The sequence below is a fragment of the Helicoverpa armigera genome, chromosome 1 (genome assembly GCF_030705265.1).
Source record: "Helicoverpa armigera isolate CAAS_96S chromosome 1, ASM3070526v1, whole genome shotgun sequence".
In the NCBI taxonomy this organism is placed as follows: domain Eukaryota; kingdom Metazoa; phylum Arthropoda; class Insecta; order Lepidoptera; family Noctuidae; genus Helicoverpa; species Helicoverpa armigera.
Genome location: NC_087120.1, coordinates 12,850,605 through 12,877,928, shown reverse-complemented (window position 1 = coordinate 12,877,928; position 27,324 = coordinate 12,850,605). Strand labels below are relative to the sequence as shown.

The 27,324-nt window shown below is 36.0% G+C and overlaps 1 protein-coding gene across 6 annotated transcripts; it reads left to right on the top strand.

The window, feature by feature from the left end:
• The first annotated feature begins 1,081 nt into the window (after window positions 1–1,081).
• On the top strand, window positions 1,082–27,035 carry Evi5 (Ecotropic viral integration site 5). Of its 6 annotated transcripts, XM_021331837.3 has the most exons (18): window positions 1,091–1,237; window positions 4,576–4,636; window positions 8,507–8,673; window positions 10,524–10,694; window positions 12,464–12,705; window positions 13,150–13,341; window positions 14,459–14,623; window positions 15,516–15,710; window positions 16,864–17,022; window positions 17,263–17,496; window positions 17,831–18,052; window positions 18,588–18,695; window positions 19,199–19,390; window positions 19,776–19,943; window positions 20,491–20,586; window positions 20,942–21,043; window positions 22,046–22,095; window positions 23,487–23,630. In XM_021331837.3, the coding sequence occupies exons 3-18, from the start codon at window positions 8,571–8,573 to the stop codon at window positions 23,491–23,493; spliced, it is 2,406 nt and encodes an 801-aa protein (XP_021187512.1). In that variant the 5' UTR covers window positions 1,091–1,237; window positions 4,576–4,636; window positions 8,507–8,570; the 3' UTR covers window positions 23,494–23,630. The 6 variants fall into 6 exon arrangements, with proteins under 6 accessions (XP_021187511.3, XP_021187509.3, XP_021187512.1 ...); XM_021331834.3 differs by lacking the exon at window positions 22,046–22,095 and having other exon boundaries at window positions 1,090–1,237; window positions 17,275–17,496; window positions 23,487–27,035; XM_021331835.3 differs by lacking the exon at window positions 22,046–22,095 and having other exon boundaries at window positions 8,507–8,640; window positions 23,487–27,035.
• Window positions 27,036–27,324: the final 289 nt, after the last annotated feature.

Sequence of the window (27,324 nt, the reverse complement as noted above, 5' to 3'; positions counted from 1 at the left end):
GAAGCTGGTACAAAATATGTCTAATCCCTATCTTTAGTTAGCAAAACAATAGATAGATAGAATATTGGGAGCGGCAGTTAGTGTCGAAGTACTATACGACCGCCCTGACAGGCCGCGCGTTAGAAGTAAAAAATCCCGGTCACGTCCCAAATAATGTACAAGGGCCACAATGCTTAAGTGACATGTTTGTTTTTTAAAACACTCAATGGGTTCGAAGGAAATAGTGAATATTTTAAATAGCTTCTGTTTTTTTTTCCGCTTGTTGTGTAGGTAATGCTAGATAGTCACAGATTTTATTGTTTCCTACTAGAACTTAATTGGTACAGCAGAAAAAATAAAATACGCAAAAATAAAAAAATGAATTTTAACACCATTTTTGAGTCCAAATAACGGAAATTCTCCATTGAAAACTGACAGCTGTCAACTGGTCAAAACATTCCTGGTCAAAACTGTACCTCTGCTTTAATGATGTTGTAAATTATAAAAACAAAACATGACTCCCGTGGCTAAACCACATAAGGTTATTTTGTTTACAATTCGCCATAGAATATCGTAAAGTATATCTGATAGGATTTAATGTGATTACTGATTAGAAAGCTGATTAGGTACGACACACCCAAACTGTTACTCATATTCAATTTGAACTTGTGTACGGAGCTAAAGAACACCTGCCAAATATTTCAATGGATGAAGGCGTATACATAAAATATCATACTGATATCCACATAAAATGCAGTATTATCTAAAAAAATATATAAACTTTCTACTCAACTTAAATCTTGTAATTCCCGCTCTTCACTTATTCCGCCTTTCACTTATTCTATACCATAGACTAAAAAAGTTTACAGTTTCTGGTTCTAGTGCTGTACAACTCGACTCGACTAAAACTACCAAACTACTAAAGCAAACCATAGGTTTATTTCTTATATTGCTTCCAACAAATTATACACATGGAATAAATGTAATTATTTTGAAAGCAGAAGTATTTTATGCTATATTTATATTACATAATATGAGACGTAACTGCAGTCATTATAAATTATTACTGAGAATTTGTGAACGCACCCATTGGATTGCCAAATGCCACTACAGTTTGTTATACATAATCTGTGATTTAAAATTTGCCAGCTGGGCGGTTCCGATATTTATTTTTATAATTTTAAAATCAAAATATTTCCCTGAAAGCAATATATCAATCAATTATAGTTCTTGCCATTAGGGACATATATCACCACATGTAAGTACTAGAATATCGTTAATTTTGTAGTAATTATCTGTTTGTCGGTTGAAATCAATACCATTGTACTATGCTCCTAAATTCTTGCGAAAGTAACAAAATGAATTAGTGCAATAACCTTTCGAATTGGCTATTCATAATGCCGGAAAAGTTGGTAACAATTTGTAGAATGCACAGCTACAACATTAATTCTGTGTTTGATCGAGATTCGACACTAAAAATGTCGACAAGTGTTTAATATTTCTATTGTGTTATAGTTAGCAGTTTGTTTTATTTTATATCATAACATTGTAGCTTCTGTGTATTGGGTAAATTGTCGTTTTTGCACAATACATTACTGGAAGATTTTTAACAAGAGTTGAAGGCTGATGTTTCAAGTGAGTTATGATAATGCTTGACATAGATCTCTTTCCACCTTATTATAAAACGTGATTTTAAGAAGTACTCGCTATAGTAATAGCTTAAGTCCACTGATTTTGTTCGGGACCGTGGTTTAAAGGTTCTATAATAAGGTGGTACAAGTTTTAATAATTTTTGATGTCAAGGTTTGAAACAACCATAACATTGTTCCATATAGAGTTGATAACATAAAAACAATATTTAAAAAACATGAAATTTTATTTGAGTCATCCATGGAACGAGGATCATGTTTCCTCATCTTTGTTTAGCATAGGTATTGTTTTCTATTAATAATATTAGACAAATTAGTCCTGTTTGGTACAATCATTCATACTGAGTTTAATCATTGAAATTAAATCACATTACATATGTTCAAAACAAATTCATAAACTCAAACATATGAAAATGATTCCAGTATTTCATGCAAAACAAATATTTATTTGGGACTGATTTTTTATGGAAGAATTGTTAATTAACTATAATTTCTCAGCAATAGTTTTGGTCATTGACTCATTCTATTGATTTTTATAAATTGTCTTTGCATAACTATCACTAGCAAAAGACTGGCTGGTTACCAAAAAATATATTGTAAAATAAATACATAGCTAATAACACAGGGTGCATAATTATGCACAGAATCAAGTTTTCTTAACTATTTTATTTTATCATATCAGCCTTCTTAACCGTCCCACTTCTGGGCTGAGTACTCCTTTCGCACAAAAAAGGATTGAGCATCAATTAATAATAAAATTTTTTACTTAGATTTATTTTAAAATATGGATAATATGATACTATTAATATTATGATTATCTCAGGTTTTTAACTGCTACCTCTAATAATGACCAAAAACTATGGTATTAAGAATTCACGTACAATGCACGGTGGAATGCCTAAAGAACTTGTGCTTATTTTGTTCATTTCTGCACAAATTTCATGAAAATCTTCTCTGTTCCATATACCCTTCAGCTTATTAAACAGAAAAGAACTACCAAAAAACTTCAAAAGATAATTGACCATTAAAATGCGTAAATCATGATGCAAGCGAAATGCTGTACTATAGTGAAATAGGAGCACTGCACAGCGAATGTAACAATTTATGTCATGTTTGCACCACAAAAATGTGCCAAGCTGTATAGTATATTGTGAGAATATCAATTACATATTTATTAAAATTGAAAACCTTTCATGGCAAAAACTGTTTCTATTCTCTCCAAAATTAATTGTTATGAATAAAAAAAGGTGATACATATCTTAATGCTATTCAAATGTTAGTGAAAACTCATACATAATCAATTAGTAACTAATTAGTACCAAGTCCAAATGTGTAAGCTGCAAAATCAGTTACTTTGTGATAAGAATTTTTTATTGTTTGTCTTTATGCTTTCGAATTGTTAATAACTATAATGACAAATGTTTGATGCGCTTTGCGCTGTTGCGTTTCTACAATTATGTGTTGCGACGTAGAATAGCGTGCGGCTCGTCTGTGTACACTGAACAGTAACCTGCGGTTGCGTGAGTACAAAATAACAGTGGCTACTGAGATGATTGCACGTACCTAATGCACTAAGCATTTAAATTGGATTATGTGTGTCGAGAGCCCGACGTTAAGCGAAACGGGATGAGGGGAGTTAATGCAGACTCTAGAATTGTTCCAATGTACCGACTGTGACCGAGCCAATCACTATTGCGCAACCTTATCCAGCTATCGATGCAATGTTATTACTGCCATACAGGCAGTAAAACACGCACATTATGCTATACGATAAGAGAGCATTTCCTTTTCAAACTAGATAATATTATGTGTCTGTTAGTGTGATTTTAAATCAGAGTTAGATAATAGTAGTGTAAAGATTTGCTACATATACAATAATAGGAGGCGTTCAGTAACCCATAACGGGTATATTGGCATCGGCGATTGCCGTCGGTTTAAATTGACAAGCGTGCCACAGCTATGGCATGAGTCACGCTTGCCTACCCACGTGGCGCGGCTGCCCTCGTCATTCGCAACTCGTTTATGTTTTTTTGTGTCGAAAACTAGGAAATATGCAGTGTGTAAGCCTACGTTCGTTCACTTGGCTGTATCTTGGACATTATAAATGCAAAATTTTTCATGGTTTTTACGCTAAAACTGCTAGACCATTTTTGAACGAGGATAGGAGTAGGTATTAGTTTTTTCGAAACTAATGACATTAAATAAGAACAGGTCATTGGCTTCCACGTGCCTATACGTACATGGCAATCAGCTAGCGAAACCTCATTGAATCATACACGTAATCGGTTGTAATCTGACCTAACAGCATAACTTGCGTTAATGAGACTTGTTAATTGAGATCAACAATATAAATAAACTTTGACACCTGCATCAAAAATAATAAATTGGCGAATTTTTTTACATGTCTTTATCTACATACTTGATCGTAACTTTGCACTGCGAATTGGCTAACGCGAATTATGGTATTGAATCTCGCGATGTTAATTATATTTCAAAATTCTACATATTTAATGTTACCCAAAAAATACAAAATTTGGCTGAAGAATATCCTACAAAAGCCTTTTTAACCACACCAGGCCCTATTTGATATCGAAATAAATAATTCCTTTAAATAACGAACCAAACAATACATAACTGATATCATCTGATTTCTATAACAAAGGGTACCTACGTCAAACTCATAATAATGTACACCCTTTTTACCTATTTTATGGGTTTTATTGATTACTATCCATTTTCTCGCGGTTTTACCCGTTCTGTGTGAACTGCCCGTACCCGGAAAAAATATAGCCTATGTTACTCGGGAATCATGTAGCTTGTCAAGAGCGATATAATCTTTCAAATCAGGTTCAGTAGTTTCGGTTACTTTAGAACAAACAAACAAACAAAAAAATGTTTTCTCTTTATAATATTAGTGTTAACTAAAGTATCGTAATTTCTCTTCCAGTTAATGTTCGAACCAGTCGGAGCTGAGGCGTGTTCTTCCCACATATTTAGACATACTGCAGGTATTTTATTGCTGTAATAATTGTTTTTATTAGTTTCCATATATTTACAACGCATAGTACGCTGATCAATTTGTTCTTTAGAATAAGTTTCTTCTGAAATAATACCGTGGCCAATTTTTTTTTTAATTCAAGAAACGTTCCATACTAGGATGTAAAATGAATAATGAAATTTTAATTATCTCATCACACGGAATTGGCAGTATATTTTTTATATTGTCAAATTCCGACAAATTGTGTATGTGGTCAGGACATAGGCAAAGGCCAAATTCTAATCAGAAGCAAAAAGCAAACAAAAAAAGTGGCCCAAAATTCCATATCCACCTGTATATTTTAAAGAACAAATTGATGCAATATGATATTATTTGCCAATTTCTAATTATAAACACTGCACGTAATAAATAAAGTAGCATAGGTAGTTTCGTTTGATGCCAATAGTTAACGAAACCCATAGATACATAAAGTGCGATAGATTGTCAAATACTCAAAATGCTGCTTGTAGAGCACACTAATTCTGGCCTAAGTCCACAGACAACATAAACGTTAGTTTTCCTAAAACGATTGTTTATAATGAAGTTAAACGTTCCAGTTTCCAAGTAAACAGTTGTTTAAAAAAACGGACGGTTATCTTGTCGGTGAACTTGGGATTAATAGATCTTTGTATGATAACAAAGACGCATGACTTTAGAATTAGCTAGATTGAACTTTATGAATTAATTTTCTATGAAAAGAAGTGTAATTTCTGTGAAATTGTTAAATTTAGTTGGTCCCTCTAATTTTGAGTTCATGTTATCCCCATAAAGGAATCTAAGCAGACTACAACAAATATAAGATTGAAATAAAAAGTAACTATAGATTGTATAACCTTCATAAGCAATAAATATTGTTGCTGACTTCCTACTTATCATGCCAATAGACTAGTAGCTCTACTGCGTAATTAATTCCGTATAGACACGGGCGGAACCTTTTTCTAAAAAGTACCCTATAATTTATATGTATAATGTACGTCATAGAGAACAAAATATCGAATTCATATCACAGATCTGTTTCATATGGTTATGGGTTTTTGTATCCAAAGAGGTTACCTTCTTTACATAAAACTCGCAAGGTTACAAAGATTACCATGATCATCCGACTACTTGAGGTCACGCATAATGTCACGACGCTCAAATCATGAAATCATCAGCGTTAGTCGTTCTCACCGATTCTTTATACCTAGCTGTATTAGGCACTATAGAAATCCGTAACCTGATTTGTTTGTTCGTCGATAAAGCAAACAACGGCGAGACGGCGTTAGATTGCCGCCCTGAGTGCTTTTTCACTTCTATAAACACAATTTAGACGAGTATCAAATTGTATTTCAGATATCGAACACAATATTTATCGCCGCAAAAACTGTAAATCATAAATAATTCGCTGAAAATGAAAATAATAGAACGTCAAGACTGCAAGGTTGGACGCTCGAAATATCGCGGCGCAAATCAGTCGTGTCTGTGAATATTTTAACTGAAGCAGACTGGGTATATGGGAACCAAGTCATGTTTATTCAGCTCCTCGTGAAAAACATAAAAGAACCCCTTTGAAGCCTGAAATAAAAGCAGGAATAGTTCAGCCATATTGCAACGCAATCTCGAGCTCTTCTGCTAATTGAAATATTTAAGTTCGTTATTTTGGGAACTTAGTTCTTCATAGTATTGTAGTGACAACTTTTTCGGTGTTGTTAAGTTGTGACCACAGCACAATTTCATTATACATAAAGACAGAAAGAATTATATATCATGATGAAAAGTTCTAAAATAAATGTTGCATATTTCGTAAGGCAAATGTAGACTATTTCCTGAGCATAAATGGTCAGAATAACGGAAACTATTAGTCGGTACAAACATACTAAAACTACTGGCGTTCGGCGTAATTACGTAGTTATCTCTCATAGTCGTACGTAATGTGTCATAAGTATTAGAGAGGTTTATTGTTTTACTAGCCCTCCCATTATTCGCCTTTGGTTCATTGCCACGAAATCACGTAATAACTATACGGGTATCCCAAATGAATGCACTTTGTCTTGTGTTAAATTAGGAATGTATGTATTTGAAATAATGTTCCACTGTCTTCCACTTAAATTGCATTCGTTGTAAACTATTGTAACCTTTGTCGAATTTTCATTGACATTCACTTTCATGTATATTAGTTGCAATGCAATCTCAGTTTCGCGCAAACTTTTTTCATGCCAGCAGTGGTATAAAATATTCAGGGTAAATCTAGCCGATAGGACTGTGTACCAATACGATAAAAACATTTATATTTCATCTGCTGTGAATTTCCCTGGCGGCTACTTGTGTAGTAGTACAATTTGTAGATATTTTCGCATATTTTTATATGTCATACTTTTTACTTAGACTTAGACGCATGTCTATCTGTGCGTTAAACAGTTTCGTCTCGATCCAGTTAAAACAGACTTGCGTATAAAACTATCGCCGAGTGCGTAACAGAATTCGAGCTCATTCGGTGCTCCGATTTCAGTTATTGCGATGATTCTACGTAATAATTAAATTATGGTGGCGACGCCCATTCAGTTTGTTATTGTTGTAAATGTAATAAGAGTATTCCACAATGGCAGATTAGATTATTTTGCTCGCATCACTGCTCTAGTAGATCTCGAACTATTCACCATGTCGAGATTGGTTTTTAATCTCATAGAAGTGTTCTTATATATGGATCTATTTCTGAAAAAAAATAAAAAGTAAGTTTACCTATAGATATTCTAAACTCGTGTTGACTAGATAATTTCCAAATGTAATACATTGTACAGCATGCATGAACCATGATGTGGACATATTTTGGACATCAGAATCGGAATAATATTATTTTATTTGGTACCTATAGATATGTTTTTTTTATCATTTGTGTCTGGCGCATGGCGTATCTCAGTACATTAATTCGTATTCGAAAACATTAAAGAGTTATTTCCCTAAAAATAATGTTTATTTCTCTTAGAATTGAGATAGCATTTTTTTTTTATAATTATCACCATTTTGGGTGCCTTTTAAATTTTTCGCATGTTATATTTTGGCTGAAACAGTATGATTTGTAAAATATTTTTTGATAACTAAATGAATCCAATAATTCCGCGTGTAGCTAGCTATCCATTTAGCGCGCATGCACCGAGTTATTCTATTATGATATGAAGAACACGAGCGGCCTTCATGCTTAGTGGGCGGATGACCGCGGAGCGCACGGACCACTCAGCGACTTTCACCTGCCTGATGTGGTTTCATCAAAACAAAACTTTAACGATTCCGCCGGTCATTCAAACAATATTATTTACTTCAAGTCGCATACCATTGTAGTCATTACTGAAAGACGAATAGTGACTAGTGCATCGTGCGTGACAGTGTTTCAAACAGAAAGACAACAGTTTTCTTTTTATCATACTTCATCCATTAACAGTTTGTGCATGTGTGGTGGAGCTGCGGCTGGCTTTTGTACAAACGTTTTGTTAAAGGGTCGCTTACATGTTTTATACTAAGCTCTTTAGCCCTACCCAGCATCCTGTCATAAAACATCCTACCATACAGGTTGACTATTCAATTTCAAAAAATAAAATATATAACTTGCCGTCATAAGTTTAAATCAATGATTACTCATCAATGATGTAATGTTCTACACACCAGACAAACACGCGGTAATAATTAATTATTCAAAATTCATGTTAGCACGAAATGTATGATTGGTTTCTGTTATTGATATAAAATATGAAATAAATAATTTGCAACGAATCGTGAGTTGAGGTCCGCTGGGTTGTGCGTGGTCAGGGCGCGCGTGGCCCTTCAGTAGTAGTTGGAGCTGATGGCGTGACCGCGCGTATTGGTGCAGAGAGGAGCGTGCAGTGAGCAGGAGCGCAGGGCCAGGGGAGGGCTCTATATGGCAAAGAGTCACCATGAAGGTGGATGCCGACGCCAGGGAAGCGCCCGCCGCACCGCCTGCCGCACCCGGAACGCCGATCGCTAGTAATACAGAATCACCTGTATCATCTCTGGACGGTTTGTTGGTTTAACACTAACATTCACTAAAAGCACTGTAAATATTGAGCTTGCATTCTATCACACCGACGTCATTAAAAAAAATGAACATTTCTTTTGTAATAACACTAACATGGCTGACGCTGCTTGAGTATTAACCTATTAACATCTAGTAATCACCGCTTGTTGAGAATGTATGTAGAACAAATAGGTATAATTTATAGATTAATTCGTGGTTTTAGCCCTGTCAGATTAGCAAGACTTCTTCAAAATTAAAGTAATCAAAGATATTACAAACTGAACATTCCCTCAAACGTATGTAAAATATTATGGTCTCGTCATGGGACACCTAAGGTTCTTTCCTCGCGTGCTTCAGTGAAAGAGGGCTGACACTTTCTCTGAAACGGTATAACGAAACCTAATAAATGTTGACAACAGAATTTGATGCCTTACAAGTTTTTTTCTGAGGATCATTAAAACAGAGCATAAGAAGCAAGATATTCATGTAAAACCGATTTTGAGGTCACAAAATCTGTATTTCATGAACATCTGAAACACCTGAGGAATATTTTTGAAGGAAGATATGAACAAGTTTGTCTTTTAATTCCAAGGCAAAGCTAATTTTATCGGAATCAATATTTTAACCATTTTCTTCACGAAATCACAATGACTTTTATAAGAATTGAAAAGTATTGCTCCAAGGTGAGTCGCAAGTGACCAAAGTATCTTTCTGATTATCTACATATTTCTTCACAATAATACGAATAAAAGTGCGGTTCTTTTTATTGCAGCAACATTTCGTTTGTTACCAATGTTTGGTATGATTTCAGTATCTAGACAAAAAATGCTGAACCGGTTTAATCATTTTGAAATTGGTTACGTATCGCAGTAGCTGGGTGCTTAGTGCAGATATAACAACAAGTATTTTGGCTAAATTACCTTTTTACTATATATTTTAAGATGGCTTGATCTCTTTAATCTATTCTGACTCCTTAAATGAGCAAAGTGCCACCCGTGCGGATCAAATTCACGACTTCTTGCTTGCTAGACCGATTTCTCTATTGTACCTAATACTTGTAAGTCTGAGGTAATTTATTCAATACTCTTACTAGTTGAAGTATTAAAGTTCGTTATTAAAATGTATCTCTATTGAATAATTATTCTTCATGAAAAAATTTTATAATTATGTTCAAATACAATTCTGTATGTACTTAGTATCTATAGTGTTTTTATATGGGTCTTTCTTATTCTCGTACGCACATAACATATAAACACATAGGTACCTAATAACTGAAAAATCATAAAAAAATTGTAGGTAAATAAGTATATGTAAGTAAACCTCTGTATATAACAGTATTACTAGTATTGTTTCAGGGAAAATTGGCAGTAGTTATTTATACTTGTATGTATGTAGTAATATATCTATGGGCTCGGTATTTACATTCAATGGGCGTGTGTTGGGCACTGTTTCGACTAATTTCTTAACTAAAAACCAGTCCACATTTCATGTGGAAGTAGCTAAATTATACATTCGGCAAATCTAACACTAGTAGGAGATCCAAGGAGCCCTTGAGCACGAGATGTTGCGTGCGCCAAACTCGTTACAACTAAACGCAAATGCTGAGTTCTACACTGGCATCTTAACTCGCACTTGCAAAACGCTGAAGTGGCGGGCTCAATACTACGATAAAAAAATATTTTATTAACAAATCGTTAGCCTTGTTTGTGTACTGCGTTCATCATCAATGGTGCAAACAATCCTAGTTTTTCATGATCATGGATTTAATGTAGTGAGGCTAATTGTTTGTTAAAAGTGGTGCTACATTGCTATCTGGTATTTGTTGCTAAGTTATTTTACCGAATGTGCGCAGATTACCGGATAATAGAATCGACTAGTGAAGCAATTCCGACCCCCGATCGGGCATTGCTCGCCAAGCTGGAGGAGGAGAACAGACGCATCGAGGCGGACGCCAAGTGCCCCTCGTTGACCACCGTGCACAGCCGAAAGAGCTCAGATACCTCACAAGTATCTTTGGCCTCGGGTAAGTCTCATTTACCATAATATACCATCACATTTGCCTTTTGATACCATACTTCGAAGCTATAACCTCATTCTTTCGCGCAGAAGTAAGGCTTATTTTCACTGACAACATACCTAGACGTCCGTTTTTTTTTAAACAACTGTTTGTTTACTTTGAAAATTAAACGTGTAAAATAAATAGCAAATATTTGTTTTAAGAAAACTGAAGTGTATGTTGACGATGAACTTAGGTCTTGCCTCCTAAAGGGAACTAAAGTTTTGTTTAATTGTATCTTCCTTCCTCAAATGGTAAAAAATATATGTAGGTAATAAATTATCATGTCGTTTTCACCAGTAGACGGGATGATTCAAAAGGGAGGATTAAGAAAAACAGGGATGAGTCGAGCTAATAAATGAATTTAGAGTCAACTTAGTGGCCAGATAGAAGAGTAACTTGGTGGGAGAAGTTCCCTCTGGACAAACCTCCGAGAAACAACTGTAAACAATGAATAAGAACAGTTTCTCACGATTAGTCACCCATTCTTTGCATAAGGACATTTTAAACAATAATACGACAAAACATATGATAAAATGTCTTTTAAACCAGATTTTACAAAGGCATTAACAGTTATTCTTATCAGTTCAGTAAAATAAACAACATATCTATGGTATCGTCTATGGTAATCATTTTAAAACCATCTATTCAAAATAAGTTGTTTTAGAAAATAGATTTAGCTCTATGATGTCTAAAAAAATACCTATCGTTATACATTTTGGTTTTCTCATAAATTACTGGCAACATAAAATATTTTCATTGAGTAAAATACTAAACCGGTTCGTTAACTGGAACGCATAAACTGTCAGTTGTTTATCTCTTATCAGTAACAAGTAAGATAGCGTGATATGTACTAAAACATGTCTTGTAAATAGTGTTCTACTAAAATGGACGAACCAAACGTTTCATATGACACCAAAAGTGTGTTAGAATTTTACATATCCTGTGTGTTAGAGAATCTGTCTCTAGGTAGGTTTTTCTTAACTGAGTCTAATCTGTGTTCACCGTAATTATGTGACGCATTGACTAAATATTTGTATGAAGTAATACTTGTTTCCTATTTCTAAAGGTGTTTTATTCTTCTTGTCTCGTGTTTTGAATGTTGTGAGTCATATTGAAAAGTGTTAATGGGAAAATATTTTAGTGCATTTTTCTCTTCCTATCAATAAAGATTGTTACTTGCAGTCATTGGTATTGGTCATGTGAACAACATTATGTGACATAACTGCATTACACATAGAGTAGCATCAAGCACAAATGTTATAGGCATACCTTTTTTTTTCTTTAGATGCTTAGATTGCCTTGACTGAGGTTACACAAGAAGGCTTTTGCCATACCTCAGGGCATATTATGATGTACTTAAAAGTTCACCCAATTCATCCACAGTAACATTATAAAGCTTCAAAGTTTGTTTATTTGAACGTGCTAATCTCAGAAGTTACTATACCGATTTCAAAAACAATCTGTATAAGGTAGCCCATTTATCGAGAAAGGTATGACCTTCCTACTACTTTTTATCAAGTAATTCACGGGAGACGCGGGTGAAACCGCTGGTGGAGGCTAGACTTAAATATAAAAATGAATTTCTGTTCGTTAGTCTGACTAAAACTCTAGAATGACTGAACCGATTTAGCTTTTTTTGGTTTTAAAATGTTTGTAGAGAGAAGGTTTAAACGAAACGAAGTTCGCGGGATCAGCTAGTTAAATAGACCACTAAATTGCATTATTATCAACAGCAACAAGCTCAAGCCATGACGCTGAGGCAAGAGTCAGCAGTAGCAGTAACGGAGAGGAAGACCTTTGGAGCCTCTGGGGTCGCATCGTCAGCAACTGGGAGACTGAGTGGAAGCGACGCAACCAGTTCGTGCGAGACCTCGTCAGACAGGGAGTCCCGCACCATTTCAGAGGCATCGTGTGGCAGCTGCTGGCGGGAGTCGACACCTCCCCTGAGAAGAAACTCTACGCTTCATATATAAAAGTTGGTTATATTTATATTATCTGCAATTAAGCGAATTATATCTTATACATGCTAAAAAAAAATTATACCTAATACATGCTTAAAAAAGCAATTATACCTAATACATGCCCTTTTGTACGCTCTTTTCAAAAGTCAAGTCAGTTGTACGGTTCAAATTTTATATTTAAATATACCTACAATACAGGATCTTTTCAAAAGTCAAGCTAGTTGCACGGTTTCAAGGAGTTGGTCTCATGAAGAAGAACCTGCAAGAAACTCCATGGATAATTTTGTATTTTGTCTCTTTGAGAAAAGAAATCCCTGTTTTGTATGAATACCTCGTATTCCTATACTATCAGCCTTGTTCTTCTGTGCAAAATACATAAAGGTTCCATTCAAACATTACATGCTAGCTCCATAATAATGTCCTACTTATACGCATCTCATCAAACATGATTGTTTTAGGCGAAATCAGCATGTGAGAAGGTGATCCGCCGCGACATAGCAAGAACATACCCTGAACATGACTTCTTCAAAGAGAAAGATGGCCTTGGCCAGGAGTCGTTGTTCAACGTGATGAAAGCATACTCTTTACATGACCGGGAAGTTGGGTACTGCCAAGGATCTGGATTTATCGTTGGCTTGTTACTTATGCAGGTTAGTAAAATTTGAATGTTTAATTGATGTGATTAGATATCTGTACTTTCAATATTATAAAGAGGAAAACTTTGTTTGTTTGTAATGGATGAACTCAAAAACTACTGGAACGATTTTAAAAATTCTTTCACCATTAGGAAGCTACGTTATTTGCGAGTAACATAGGCTATATTTTATCCTGGTTTTAACGGTGAGTAGCAACTATAGCTATAACGAAACTGTAACAAGCCGTGAGTGTCGCCCTCTGATCAAATTAGCGATTAGACAACTGAAAATTATTTGGCAATTGTTATTAGTTAAATTGTGCACCTTAAAGGACGGAGTAGTTAGAATAAAATAAGTATTTTGTAATCCTGTCGTCTCAATTATGATAGGAAAAAATACAATGTTTTTACAATATACATAACAAAAGACTGAATGGCAGTAGATGGATGCGTAGGTCGATTCCCAAAACATAATTTGTAATGGATAGAAAAATACATAACATAGGCCACTTGCTTTTCTAATGTTTAGAAAACACATATAAATTATTGTTACTATGTGTGAGTTTGAGTCAGATATAATTTAAGCCTGACGTTAGATGGATACATTTTCGAAGAAAACCATACAATGTTGGTACAAAAATAAACAAGCAGCGGAAAGGGGTATAAATGACCTCCTCCAAGAGTCTATTATCTTGTTTTTCATTATAATAAATAATATATTCATGTTTGTGTATGTTAAGTTATAAATACATGTTTGTTTATGTTTTCGAATCAAAGACCACAAACTATTATCACACTAATATTATAAAGGCAAAAGTTTGTAAGTTTCTGTATGTTAGTCACTTCTTCACGCGCAATTTAGCAATATTACAGCTTATAAGTATATCAAAATAAAGTCGTTCCCAAGCAAGATATTTTCCTAATATGTATATTATCTCCGGCGCTTTTTCCCAACTATGTCGGGGTCGACTTCCAGTCTCACCGGATGTCACTGAGTACTAGTGTTTTACAAGGAGCGTTATCCTATCTGACCTCTTCAATCCAGTTACCCCGGCAGCCCAATACCCGTTAGTTAGACTGGTGTCAGACTTACTACCTTCTCACTTATTTCCTAATATATTTTTACTAAACAGATGCCAGAAGAAGAAGCTTTCGCGGTACTCGTAAAGATTATGCAGCAACATCGCATGCGGGACATGTTTAAGCCGAGCATGGCTGAACTGGGACTGTGCATGTTTCAACTCGAGAACTTGGTACAAGAGCTACTGCCCGACTTACATGTGCACTTCCAGTCGCAGGTATGATTCGTGTACTTTTATGTATATCGGGTATGTCGTTCACAATCACATTAAATGAAATGCGTTAATATCCTTTTAAAGAAAAATACGTAAAAATAAGAAAATGAATTTTTCGAACAAAGTAAATGGAATAAAAATGTCCGAAAATTAAAACACCATTTAAAAGTCAGTCATTACAAACAACTGAAATTCTCCCTTGAAAAATGACATCTGTCAACTGATCAAAACATTCGAGCCTCCTAACTTTATCTCTGCTTTACACATGATGTTGTAAGTTATAAAAACGAAAAATCACTCCTGTGGTTAAACCACTGAATGGATTAGGTTCTTTTTTTATAATTCGCCATAGAATATCATTAAGTATATGCGATAGGATGTGATTGTGAACGACACACCCTGTATACAGCCCTCGTCGTCTATCTAGTAGTCGCAAGCGCGCCTGCTGTGCTTGAAGTCTCGGGTTCGATTCCCGGGTCAGGCCGAAATCGCTCATAGTCTGGAAGTTGCTGATTGATTCACCCGTGCATCGGAGAGCACGTATATGTCGGTCCTGCGCCTGATCTCTTTCCGGTCGTGTCGGATTGCTATGAGAGCGAAGGAATAGGGAGTGCACTTGTGTATGCGCAAATGCTCGTGCATATTATATGAGAACAGCCGCCGTTGTTGAAATCGGCCTTATGAATAGAATCTGTGTCTCCAAAAAGTTACCTTGGAACGTGGGTGAAACCGCTGGTAAAAGCTAGTATAGGTTATACATTAGAATAACATATAGACCTTTTATTTTGGTGCAGGCATTACAGACAGGTCCCATCGAGATGCGAACAAGTCCTAACACTCACTGACATATTTTTTTAATAAAATAAAAATGAGGTTCTATGTATATTATTTGCAGAGTTTTAACACGTCACTGTACGCTAGCAGCTGGTTCCTAACTCTGTTCACTACTACGCTGACCTTGCCTCTTGCTTGCCGAATCATGGATGTGTTCCTATCTGAAGGAATAGAGATAGTCTTCAAAGTAGCGCTCGCTTTGCTCACTGTCGGCAAAAACGATCTGCTGTCTTTGGACATGGAAAGTATTTTGAAGGTAAGAAATATTCCAATAAAAATAAAACGTCATCTATTCAAAGTAGGCTGAAAATCAGCACTTTTTGAAGGTCAAATTTTCAAATGACAGCCCCCAAAACGCCCGCCCTTCGCCTCTTCCTATGTGGTTGAAGAAATGGTGGAACAAACTCCCCAGCAACACAATTCTCTCTGCATGGTTTGAAGAACCGTTGAAATACAAAATTGTAAAATTGTGTACATAAAAAATATGTGTACTATTAAAATAAAAAATACATCCTAATCGGTCCTCAGCTACTATATGCCTCTATTGTTGTGGTGAATTTTTATAATTTTTACTTCTGTTAAGGCCTAATGAGGTTACAACTTACTGAATCAAGATGTTCAAGTAAACTTTAGCGTAGATCTAAGTTTGTTAACCTTTATGTAGGTTTATTCTTCGAGTAATAATTCTTTATAACCGGTCTATGTCCGATTATCCGAATTTTCGATTTTCCGAATCGACCGTGGTCTCAATTAATTCGGATAGTCGGCGTTCTACTGTATTTATTATGTATCTAGGCTTCATCACAACTCCGTTGGGGTCGGCTTACAATCTAATCGGATATGGCAGTGTTTTGCATAGAGCGATTCGCTGACCTCATCGACCCAGTTACGGCCGTTCCCAATATTCTATCTATATGTTATTTTGTTCACTGGAGATAGGAATAAGACATTGAGTCATCATCATCTCCCTTTTCCCAACTATATTGGGATCGGCTTCCAGTCTAACCGGATGCAGCTGAGTACCAATGTTTTACAAGCAGCGACTGCCTATCTGACCTCCTCATGCCCAGTTACCCGGGCAACCCAATAGCCCTTGGTAAGAATGGTGTTAAACTTACTGGCTTCTGACTACCCGTAACGACGGCAAAGGATGTACAATGACAGGACCTACAGTTTAACGTCTATCTCCAGTTAGCAAATTAGCAGATAGGTATAGTATTAAGAACGCTGATTAATCGCGTAAACCGATATCGCTTGGTAAGACTGGTTGCAAGACTTATTGGATTCTAATTACTTTTAACTACTGTAAAACACGTACAAATTACAGCACCCGGTTTAAGTGCCTTCCGAAATACGGACACCATTTACTTTTAAAATTGTCTTTTTTATTAAATTGTGACTTATTTCAGTATATACAAAAGGAATTGCCGTCAAAAGCGGAAGCTGACCAGGATGTTTTTATGAACCTCGCGTATTCTATCAAGGTTAACCCGAAAAAGATGAAAAAGCTCGAGAAAGAATACACAGTTATCAAAACAAAAGAACAGAGTGACATTGCCGTGCTGAGGGTAAGAATACATTTACGAAAATTGCGGTGTGTGCGTTTCTCTTTCTGAGTGGTTTTCTCTATCTTCCAACAGGTTTCAAGGCTCGCTTTTGGTCTAACAAACATTAATACATTCCGTACCTTTCACCACTGTAAATAAAAAAAAGTTGTGGAACGTACAAACACTGTGTTTTCATTTTCATTTAACCTTGTGAATTAAACCTGCATGTGTTTATTTTTGGCAACATGGTATTTATTGTAGTGCCTGCGTCAGGAAAACCGGTTGTTGAAGCAGCGCGTAGAACTACTGGAGAAGGAGAGCTCTGGCTTGGCGGAGAGGCTGGTGAGAGGACAAGTGGACTTGGCTGAGGGAGAAGAGGAGACGTTCGCATTGGCCAGGGAGGTGCAGGCACTGAGGAGGGCCAATGTGGACGCTCAACAGCGCTTGGCAGTAGCGCAGGACGAGATCCGCTCCCTTGAGATGACTATTGCTGAGGTAATTATTTTTTAGTTGATGAATACAACACAAGCAAGCAAGGTATAGGACAATGCAGTGCAATGGTTCAATGTAGTTGACACGACTGCAATAGAACTGCAAATCAACACGACTGCACGCCGACTGCAATTCAACTGAAACTGCCCTTGAACTGCATTTTTGCAGTTGGATTGCAGTTGAGATCCAGTCCGTCTGTCTACAGCCTAATAGCTCTGATTACCTAAGATTACCTCTGACTATCTTAGATTACCTACCAACTTTGTTTTTTTTGTTTGTTTGTCAATATTTTTTTCTACACCAGTGCTTTCCAAACTTACACCACCGAAATTTCCAGAACAACTCCCGGCAATCATCCCTCGAAGGTATAGAGGGGGGTAGCAGTCAGAAAGGGGAGGAGCTAGCTCGTTGCCTACAAAGGGAGCTGGTTAGAGCGAGGCTTCACGCCGCCGAACGCGAGGCAGCCGAGCGGGAGCTGACCGCCCGTATAGCTGAGCTGGAGAATGAGAATAAGAGCCTGAGGAGACAGCGGGTCGATAACAATGTGGCGCATTTGCAGGTATGAAGAAAAAACATCTGTTTTTTAGCAAAACTTCTTTTCACGGCGGAAAAATGTTTTATTTTTCCTCAAGTTTATCACCAAGGCTTATGTTAGATCTGCCTTTTTATCTTCTTACGGTACCTATGTAAGCGATCTGTATGCGGACACTAAGCGGCGCGATACGACGCGAAAATAGCAAACAAGATTCACAGTAAGAACAAGATACTACAGCATATTTTAATTCGTTTCGCATCGAGTTCGCGTTGACTCGCCTGCGCAGGACGCATCTTAAGGGATAGTTTGTCGTGTGTCAAACTAAAGTTCATTTTTTACATTGAAATAGGCCTACAAAATAAGGTCCCAAGAAGTGGGTACAATGGAAGATCTGACAAGAAACTCCATAGATCCATAGTGAAAATTGTTTTAATTTCAGTGTTATTTAATGTTTGTTTCGCAAAGTACCTATTTTGATTCATGTAAGTGACTTTTGAAGTCATGTTAATCTAATAAATAAATGGTCAGTTCCACCTTATGTTATTTACGATGTTTTCAGGACGAACTAATCGCCGTAAAGTTGCGCGAGGCTGAAGCGAATTTATCGCTGAAAGATCTCCGACAGCGCGTGACCGAGATCTCTGAGGCGTGGCAGCGACATCTACAGGTAAACTCATGTTCACACTAAATTATGTACAGTCAACTTCAGGTCAGTGGTAACAGTTTTATAGGATAATCGTACTTATTACTATTGAGTTAACGTTCATGACAGTTACCACTGATGTGCAGTCCACAGTGTTTTATGTGAAAAATGTTGATACTTTACTGATAAATTGAATGTTTGTAATGTATCTGTATCATAAACTTGGTTTAACAGGATTCCAGCTGTTTGAAATAACTATGTGAATTAGCTGGTAATTAGCAATAATTGATTGACTTTTTAAGTGTTAAAAAGTCTATGAATCTGAGTCTACCAGCTATATGTAGTTTATGGTATATGACAAAACAGTCAAAATTACAGAATTAATTTGCCTAACTATTCCAAACAGCTTTGCTTAATATACAATCCTTTCGAGATGATCATAAAACTCAACCCACAAAAACAGCCAAATTGAGAACCTCATCTTCGTGAAGTAGGTTAAAAAGAGTTCTTACTTTCAAAAATTCTAGGAGCATAGACAAGAGGTGCCAGCGACGCCAGTACAGTCGAACGTCGTGTCCGACATTATGGCGACGCCTAAGAAGCTACTGCGAGCTTGGGAAGGCAGGTCCGCTGATACACAGAAACTTGAAGAGGATCTGATGACCACTAGGATACGGGAGGTCGAGGCACTGACGGAGCTTAAAGAGTTGAGACTGAAGGTACGTTAAACTAACGGATTTCTATAACATATCTTTACGTTGATTTGCGATTTGATATAGAATTTTAACATAAGCCCCATAGGAGTTATGTTACATTCATATTTTTGGTATGCAAAACACCAGATATATATACATATATGTATAGAATATTGCGATGTTTTTGGTAACAGGAATTTATTGTATCCTAATCTTGTTCTTGGTTAAAATTAAGCTCGCCCGCGTGTCTTTTATACGCACATTAGCTTTCACTAATACTTGCCGTGGTAGCTACTCCACGCACCTCGATAAAAGTAGGTTGTCTCAGACAAATATTTTTTCAAATCGGACTAGTGTTCCTGAAATTACAGTTATTTCTATTTACCTATATTATTTCCATACAAAACAGGTGATGGAACTCGAAACCCAAGTCCAAGTGTCGACGAACCAGCTCCGCCGTCAGGACGAAGAAGCTCGTCTGCTACGAGAGAGCCTCGACGCAGCGCTGCAACGCGAGCGAGTCTTGCAGACCAGGCAGCGAGAGTTCCAGCACAAGTATGCTGATCTGGAGAGCAAGGTACCCATCATTTAATCATTACTACAGTACGATTTTTCATACTCCAGAGGTTGGCTCTTTACGTAGTAGGAGGGCGTGGGTTCGATTCCAGGTCAGGCAAGTACCAATGCGACTTTTCTAAGTTTATATGTACTTTCTAAGTATATTTTTGACACCAATGGCTGATAAACAGGTGAAGGAAAGCATCTTGAGGAAACCTGTACTATATACTCTGAAATCACCAACCCGCATTGAGCAAGCGGTGATTAATGCACAATCCTTCTCCGTGTGAGAGGAGGCCTGTGCCCAGCAGTGGGACGATACTAAGGCTATAACTCAAATCAAATCTCATTTATTCAAACTTGGCTGCAAAACAGCACTTTTCGAACGTCAAAAAAAATTACATAAGACAGCCCCCAAAACGCCCACCCTTCACATACATACATATTCTTCTAAATGTAATCACGACTCACTTTTAACTCGAACGCTTAAATTTTATGGGTTTCGTTTAAAATATTCAACTTGTTACTATAACGTTTAATTCGTACATTTTTTTTTATTTCCACAGGCTAAATACGACTCCATGCAAGCGAACATTCGCAATATGGAGGACGCTCAAAGAATAGCCGAGCTGGAAACTGAGGTGTCGGAGTATAAATTAAAGGTAAGGATATACTATCCATCTAAACTGCAGCCCCAATGAACTAAAATATTGATTTCCGACACTTACGCGAATATTAGACGTTTAAATAAAACTCTCCGTACACTGTTTAGTCTGACCGTGACCATGGATGCTGTAAAAGATCCGAAACGTCGGGATTAAATAATATTAATATAACCGCGATAAAATCCGAAAAACAAGATTTATTAAAAAAAAATACTTACATACTTTAAAGTTTACCTACTTCGGTCCCACAATTATATATATTTTTTTGTTATAAAATTATACAAACAAATAATGACGCCAATAGCTTATATCTTCTTCTTTCTTTCTGACCAACTAACCATATAATTTGCAGAACGAAGTGATGGCCACAGAAGGCGAACTTCGCAACAACATGGACAGTGACACGGACCGAGTTCGCGAGTTGCAGGAACAAGTCGCCGAACTAAAGGCCGAGGTACTCACACATTGACGACACACACACACACACACACACTGTAGACTCTACACACACACACATACCCGATCACGCAAGTGCTCACTAAAAGCATTTACTCTTAAATGTGTTTGAACATAAAGGTATTGTCCTTGTCGACGATTCAGCGCAGTCACCCTATGGTGCGCTCGGAATTTAGCCACGAACCGCCATTGACTTTTGCGATAACTTTACCTGTTCTTAATTTAAATTAACAAAAGTATCTCCTAGTATAGCCTTAAATGTATTTAGTGAGCGGTCATACGATCGTATCAAACACAGTTATAACATAAAAAATAGAGACAATAAAAAAACACCACATAACGCGTCTTGACGCTTTGCTTTTTTAACAAAATGAAACATAAAGAATGTTCCAAAAAGGTTTGAATTAACACGCTTGTACACTGAAATTAATGAGTTACTTTCATCAAAGAAATTGGCACAGTACTAACATGATCATGGATATTATCTCATCGGAAGGTGCACAGTGTGATCACTCGCTATAACAAACGCTTCCGTCATTGTACGACAACGCTTTGTCTGTGGGACTCACTTGCACATTAATGTACAAATATATCGGTGGGAAACTGCCATCTGTTCACAAGTCACCGACATTGTTTTAAACACGAAGTTCGTACAAACAACTATGATACGTCATTCATCTGTCAAATTTACCAAAAAGGTTTATCACCGAAGTTTTTTTTGTCTATGAAATATTTATTTTGATTGTAAACTCTAAAATTGATGAACAATGATTCTGTGATTGTAGCTTTGTGCACTATAATCGGAATAAACAATTGGAATGGATACATTTCACTGTTAATAGTTCTGAACATTTTCGACTCCATTAATCTCGATATTTGAAGCGTACCGCCGCAGCTGATCAGAATGAAGGTATATATTTATGTATAATAGTGTTGTTTATGTATAATAATAATGCGCTTTTGTCAAAATGTCTGATACATTTTGTTTGGCACTGCACAGTTTCCGACACCAATCACCACTCCGGACACTGAGCCCTGGAAATGGCTCGAGTAAGTTCAACCATAGTTTACCGGCTAGTGTGTTAACAGGCTCATTCCAATATCATCTTAATTTTAAAAAGTTAAATAAAAATCCCTATAAAACAACTAAACTATGTTATTTTTTATTTATTCCATTGCAAAATTCTTGGGGTCGCCCACTTGAATTCCAAAATCAAATGCTAATGAGTGCCCTTTTCAATCACATGAAGTAACGTAAGGAAATCGCATACATACTATTTATTACTTAATGGCGCTATACTTCTGCCTACACAAATCTTATGTAAATAACAATTTGTGTACGTTTTTACATTTAACTGTAAATTATTGATACTCAAATACATATATTCAAAAGTAGTTGTTTCTTCTAGCGGATTCACTCGAGGATAGTGTAGCTTTAGGGCAAAAACTAAAGCTCATTTTTAATATTGTGTAAACAACTAGAAGGACTTTGATTTAATTAATTTCTAATAAATAACAATAAAATGGTTTCAGCAGGTGAACACACTAGTCGCGTACGAATTTGTATGTTATATTATAGTGTATGTGCGACAATGGCGAAGACATCGCCCTGCTAAGTCGGTGTATGTCATACCTTGACGCTAACATATTGTATGGACCGACAAGGATTATTTATGAAAATAAATTGCAGCTCCTCTCTATACATGATGACAGGTTACTGTAAACGCGTCACAATTAAGTGAAATGACTAATATATATGTGCTTAAAGTATACTCCATTGTTTTATGTGTTATTCTAAGTTAATTACTAGTGTCTGATATTGAATGAAATTCGGGAAACTTCAAGTTATTTGTATCATTTACATCAAATATCCATCATAAATGACATTTCAAGATGGTGGCTTACATTAGTCGGCATGTCAGCCACATTCATATAAATCCTTGGCGGTCAGCCTACCCATTGCATACTCGCTTGTATAATAACTAAGCGCTGCCTATCCATGCATGTGTGTTTGTATGTTTCATGCCGTGTTTGTTCCTATGTCTGTTTGTTCATTGATTCCGATCACCGTTGCAAAAACGGGAGGTGGTAGATAATTCCATGTGTAATGAAAATATTGTAATACAGTAAAATGCCTTCGTGTACACTATATATTTTATGCACTCGTTAGGCGGCCCGTAGACCTACTATTACGTTGTGCAATATTACAAGAAAAATATTGTGCAATTATTAATCGCTAAAAATCATTGCGCAACCTTAACATTAACTCTACAGTCAGAAAATAAGCACAATAAGTAATATTGCGCAATATAATTGATCGTCCAGGGTGTGTCTTAGTAAAAAAATATAGTGGTGGTAAATAAATGTAATTTTTCTTTCTTCAGCATGTGAGTCGTGTTGAGCTTGTTATATGAATGTCATTAAAGTGCTCGTGTTCGCAGGTCATGAGGCTAGAGGCCTGGAAGTCGCGGGCTCTGGGGCACACGGAGATCAGCCGCGCCGTCTCTTTCGAGGACGACTTAGAGGAGGACGAGAAACTTAAGTTAATTCTACGACGCGAATCTTCCACTTCCCTCGACCTATCCGCTATGTCCCGGAAACCCACGTAACGAATACCCACTCTAGTGTTCGTTTCCCTTACGTGCTGTCTGCACTCATTCTCTCACTTTTCTGTGTACTTATTAGTGCCTTTATTCTTTCTTCCTGTAGAACGCGTAAAATCAATGTTCGTTCTTTTCATTGTTCATTACATTAGTATTCGCTTAATATAACATCGTTTAGTGTTTCTCGTACTACTCATCTAGCGTCTGCGTCAGGACCCCTGTCACAACTCTCCGATCCTCTCGAAATACATATAGAGAGTTGCTACCTAATTGCTACCAACTACCATTAGTTGCTACCAATTGCTACCCTCGTGGTTTTGAAGATATTCAGAATCTAAAGGTGACAGCCATTCTGATATCAGGCGCCGTTTTTTCACACTGGAAAAAGTGACAGCCATCCTGATATCAGAATGGCTTAGGTAGCAACTCTCTATAAGTATTTCGAGAGGATCGGAGAGTTGTGACAGGGATCCTGACGCAAACCATCTAACGCCTACCATTGACCGCGGAATTCTCTTATTATGTTATTCAGTAGTTGTGCTAGACATCTTTTCGAACGATTGTTATGAATAAAACATAGTGAAATAGCTATAGATCAAAATACAATCAATAATCTACTCGTAGATGGCTTAGACTCCAATAGATTCACTGGTCCAGTCTCATGATGCCAACTACATTGTACTTACACCGTGACCTCAAGATAAGGGGTGCACTTTTTAGCCGCAGCTCACTAAAAAGAACATCCGTAATTTTGATAGGCTCTCAACATTGATGCACATTATTAGTAATATGTAGTAAGGATAATTTATATGGTTGTAGTTGAGACATACAGGTAGGTAGTTTTAATATAATAGTAGTATTTTATAGTTTATTGAATATGACGATCGATTATTGGGTAGAAAAATACTTATATAGGACACACCATGTGGTAAATAGAACTTGACATAAGCGTTACGATAAACTTTCACAAGCAAATTGGTAGCTTTGATCTCAAGAGACGACCATGCTTATTTACTTATACGCAATATTTTGATTGCATCAGAAATCGCTTTATGGTGCAGGTATTTATTTGCTATTTGATTTCCTTTTATGTTGCATTGACAACATACCTACTATGTTGCAAACTTTACGTGATTTTGTTAAAACCGATGGCACTACAACATTGTTTTACTACACGCAAGCAACGACACGGTAATAATTGTAGGCTGTTCTTGATTCGTAGAGAATATTTAAAATTCATAACATGCTTGTGTGGTAGTAAATTGCCCTTGCCCAAATTCATGCCATTAGACAAATAAGGCCCATAATATCAAATAGTTAACTGATTGGAGAAAATTCTGACCAAGCTAAACTCCATCGAAAGAATGGGCCTAAAATATTAGTTCCATGTCGGGTCACTTTTGTGTAATGCTATGTAACACTTCGAAATATAATCACTATCATTTGTCTAACTAAAGCATTTCTTAACAAACATTCCAACTTGTAATTTCTTATTATTTATTTAAATATATAAAAAAAGTATTTTGTTATTTTACCTTAGAATGTATTTCTAAATAATATAATTATGTTAACTTAGTTATGCTGTTATTTTTAGATGCGATAGGGAAGACAGTCTAGTATTGATGGCAATATTACGCGTACTTATTTAATTAATGCTTACGTATTTTTATTAGGTTTTAAGATGAAGTATTTAAATGAAATATCCAAACTATGTGTTTGTATTAATTTATGAATGTAAAAAATACTCAACATATTGTTAAACATTGATTTTCTCTGTCCTGGCCCTAACACTAAAATGGTGGTATAATGTAACTGCTGCTTCGCAGTCATTACGGGTAGTCAGAAGCCACTAAATCTAACCGAGGGGTACTGGGTTGCCCGGGTAACTGGGTTGAGGGGGTCAGATAGGGCAGTCGCTCCTTGTAAAGCACTGGTACTCAGCTACATCCGGTTAGATTGGAAGCCGACCCCAACATAGATGGGAAAAAGGCTCGGAGGATGATGAATGTAACTGCTGCTTGCACCTTCGCTTGCTATTTTCGATTAAAATTAAATTTAATTTAGGTCCGATTTTATAACTTTTATGTGAAGAATATGTTTGATGTTCTGACAGCTTAAGGGTAGATAAAAATATGTCAACTCGCTATATTTATTTGTTGGACAGGAATGCATGTTTAAAATTCCACCCTTAGTGAGCGTTGGTGCAAACTTTTATAGAGTTGGGTAAAATTAATTTGTTTTTTTTTATAAAAAATTGGGCACTTGCAAGCAATATCCAAAGCCATTTTGCACAAGTTATTTTCAAGCTTCGCAATCCATTATCGAATATGAAATACTTGATTTGTCAATTTTGCTTAGCCCTTATATAAAGCTTTACTTTATTCTTGTTAAATTGTAACAGATTTATGAGAGACATATATTTTAATTAATATAATACCCAGAGTTAGTATTTCACCATTACACATGATGGTCCCAAATAATTCCTATCCCTAAGACTACTATGGATAGTTTTAGTTATCGTTATTATTGATATACATATTTTATGTGTTGTGACCATATCATTTATTAACCAACAACATACTGGCAGCTACTATGACAAGGTTCTGTATTGTGTACAATAATCGGCAATTTATTTTACATTGTCATATAGGTACTTGCAATCAAGGATTTACCAGATAAGAATAAAAATGTTTTTTATGTCAATAGTGTGTATAGGTACATTATTTCGTAAATGTAATTAAATTGTATTATTTCACGTTCAGTTAACCATCACAGTATACAAGTGTATACCTATCATTCATGACCCAATATATTCCTGTAGTTATAATAACTAAACGATTGTGCAATGAACAACGCCTAAACAATAAAACAGCTAACATAAAGCAATGTATAGGAATAAAATAAACCTACATTTTTTACTTTTATATAATTGACTAATATAATAAAGATATTTGTCTTGTAAATTTTATAGGCAGCTTTATGAGATTTTGTTTGCTCAATGTCTATCCTGCATATAAGATTAATAGAATTGTAATAATAAAAATAGTATCGCATTGAGGTAAAAATGAAAAAAACCACGAGTTAATTATCCTGATGCCGATGACGTTTGTTATAGATATGTTTTTGAAAAAATAATGTTCCCTGTTTACTCATAGTCAATTGAATACCCGGGAATATTCCTGCACCATGTTACAAGTAATGAAAGCAAACATGGGACTCCCATGTTTGCTTTCATGCAAAGCGTCATCACAGCACGCTGTGAACGCTTAACGATCACTAATTTTTTACACTTTACTCGTGACTTTTAAGTATTTTCATATTGTGTATTGGAAAATAAAGATAATCTTGTATTCCATTTTTTATTACAAATAAAGACTTGTAACTCAATTTTTGTTGTTTCTTTTAATGTGCTAACACTACACGCCTGCTCAACATTGTGTTCTAAGAACGACGATAAATAATAGTTCATTCGACTACTAAACCGGCTTTTCACTACGGGACTTTTTTTGTTACTATATTACATCCCACGATTGCTGTTCACACGGTATAATATATAATTTAGAAAAGTTCAGCTTCGGTCACCACAGTGTCATCACGTTTTGTTTGAATTCTGAGAAATGGATCATAATACAGAGATTGTTTTGCTTGATTCATACCATAGTTCATCGGATGATGA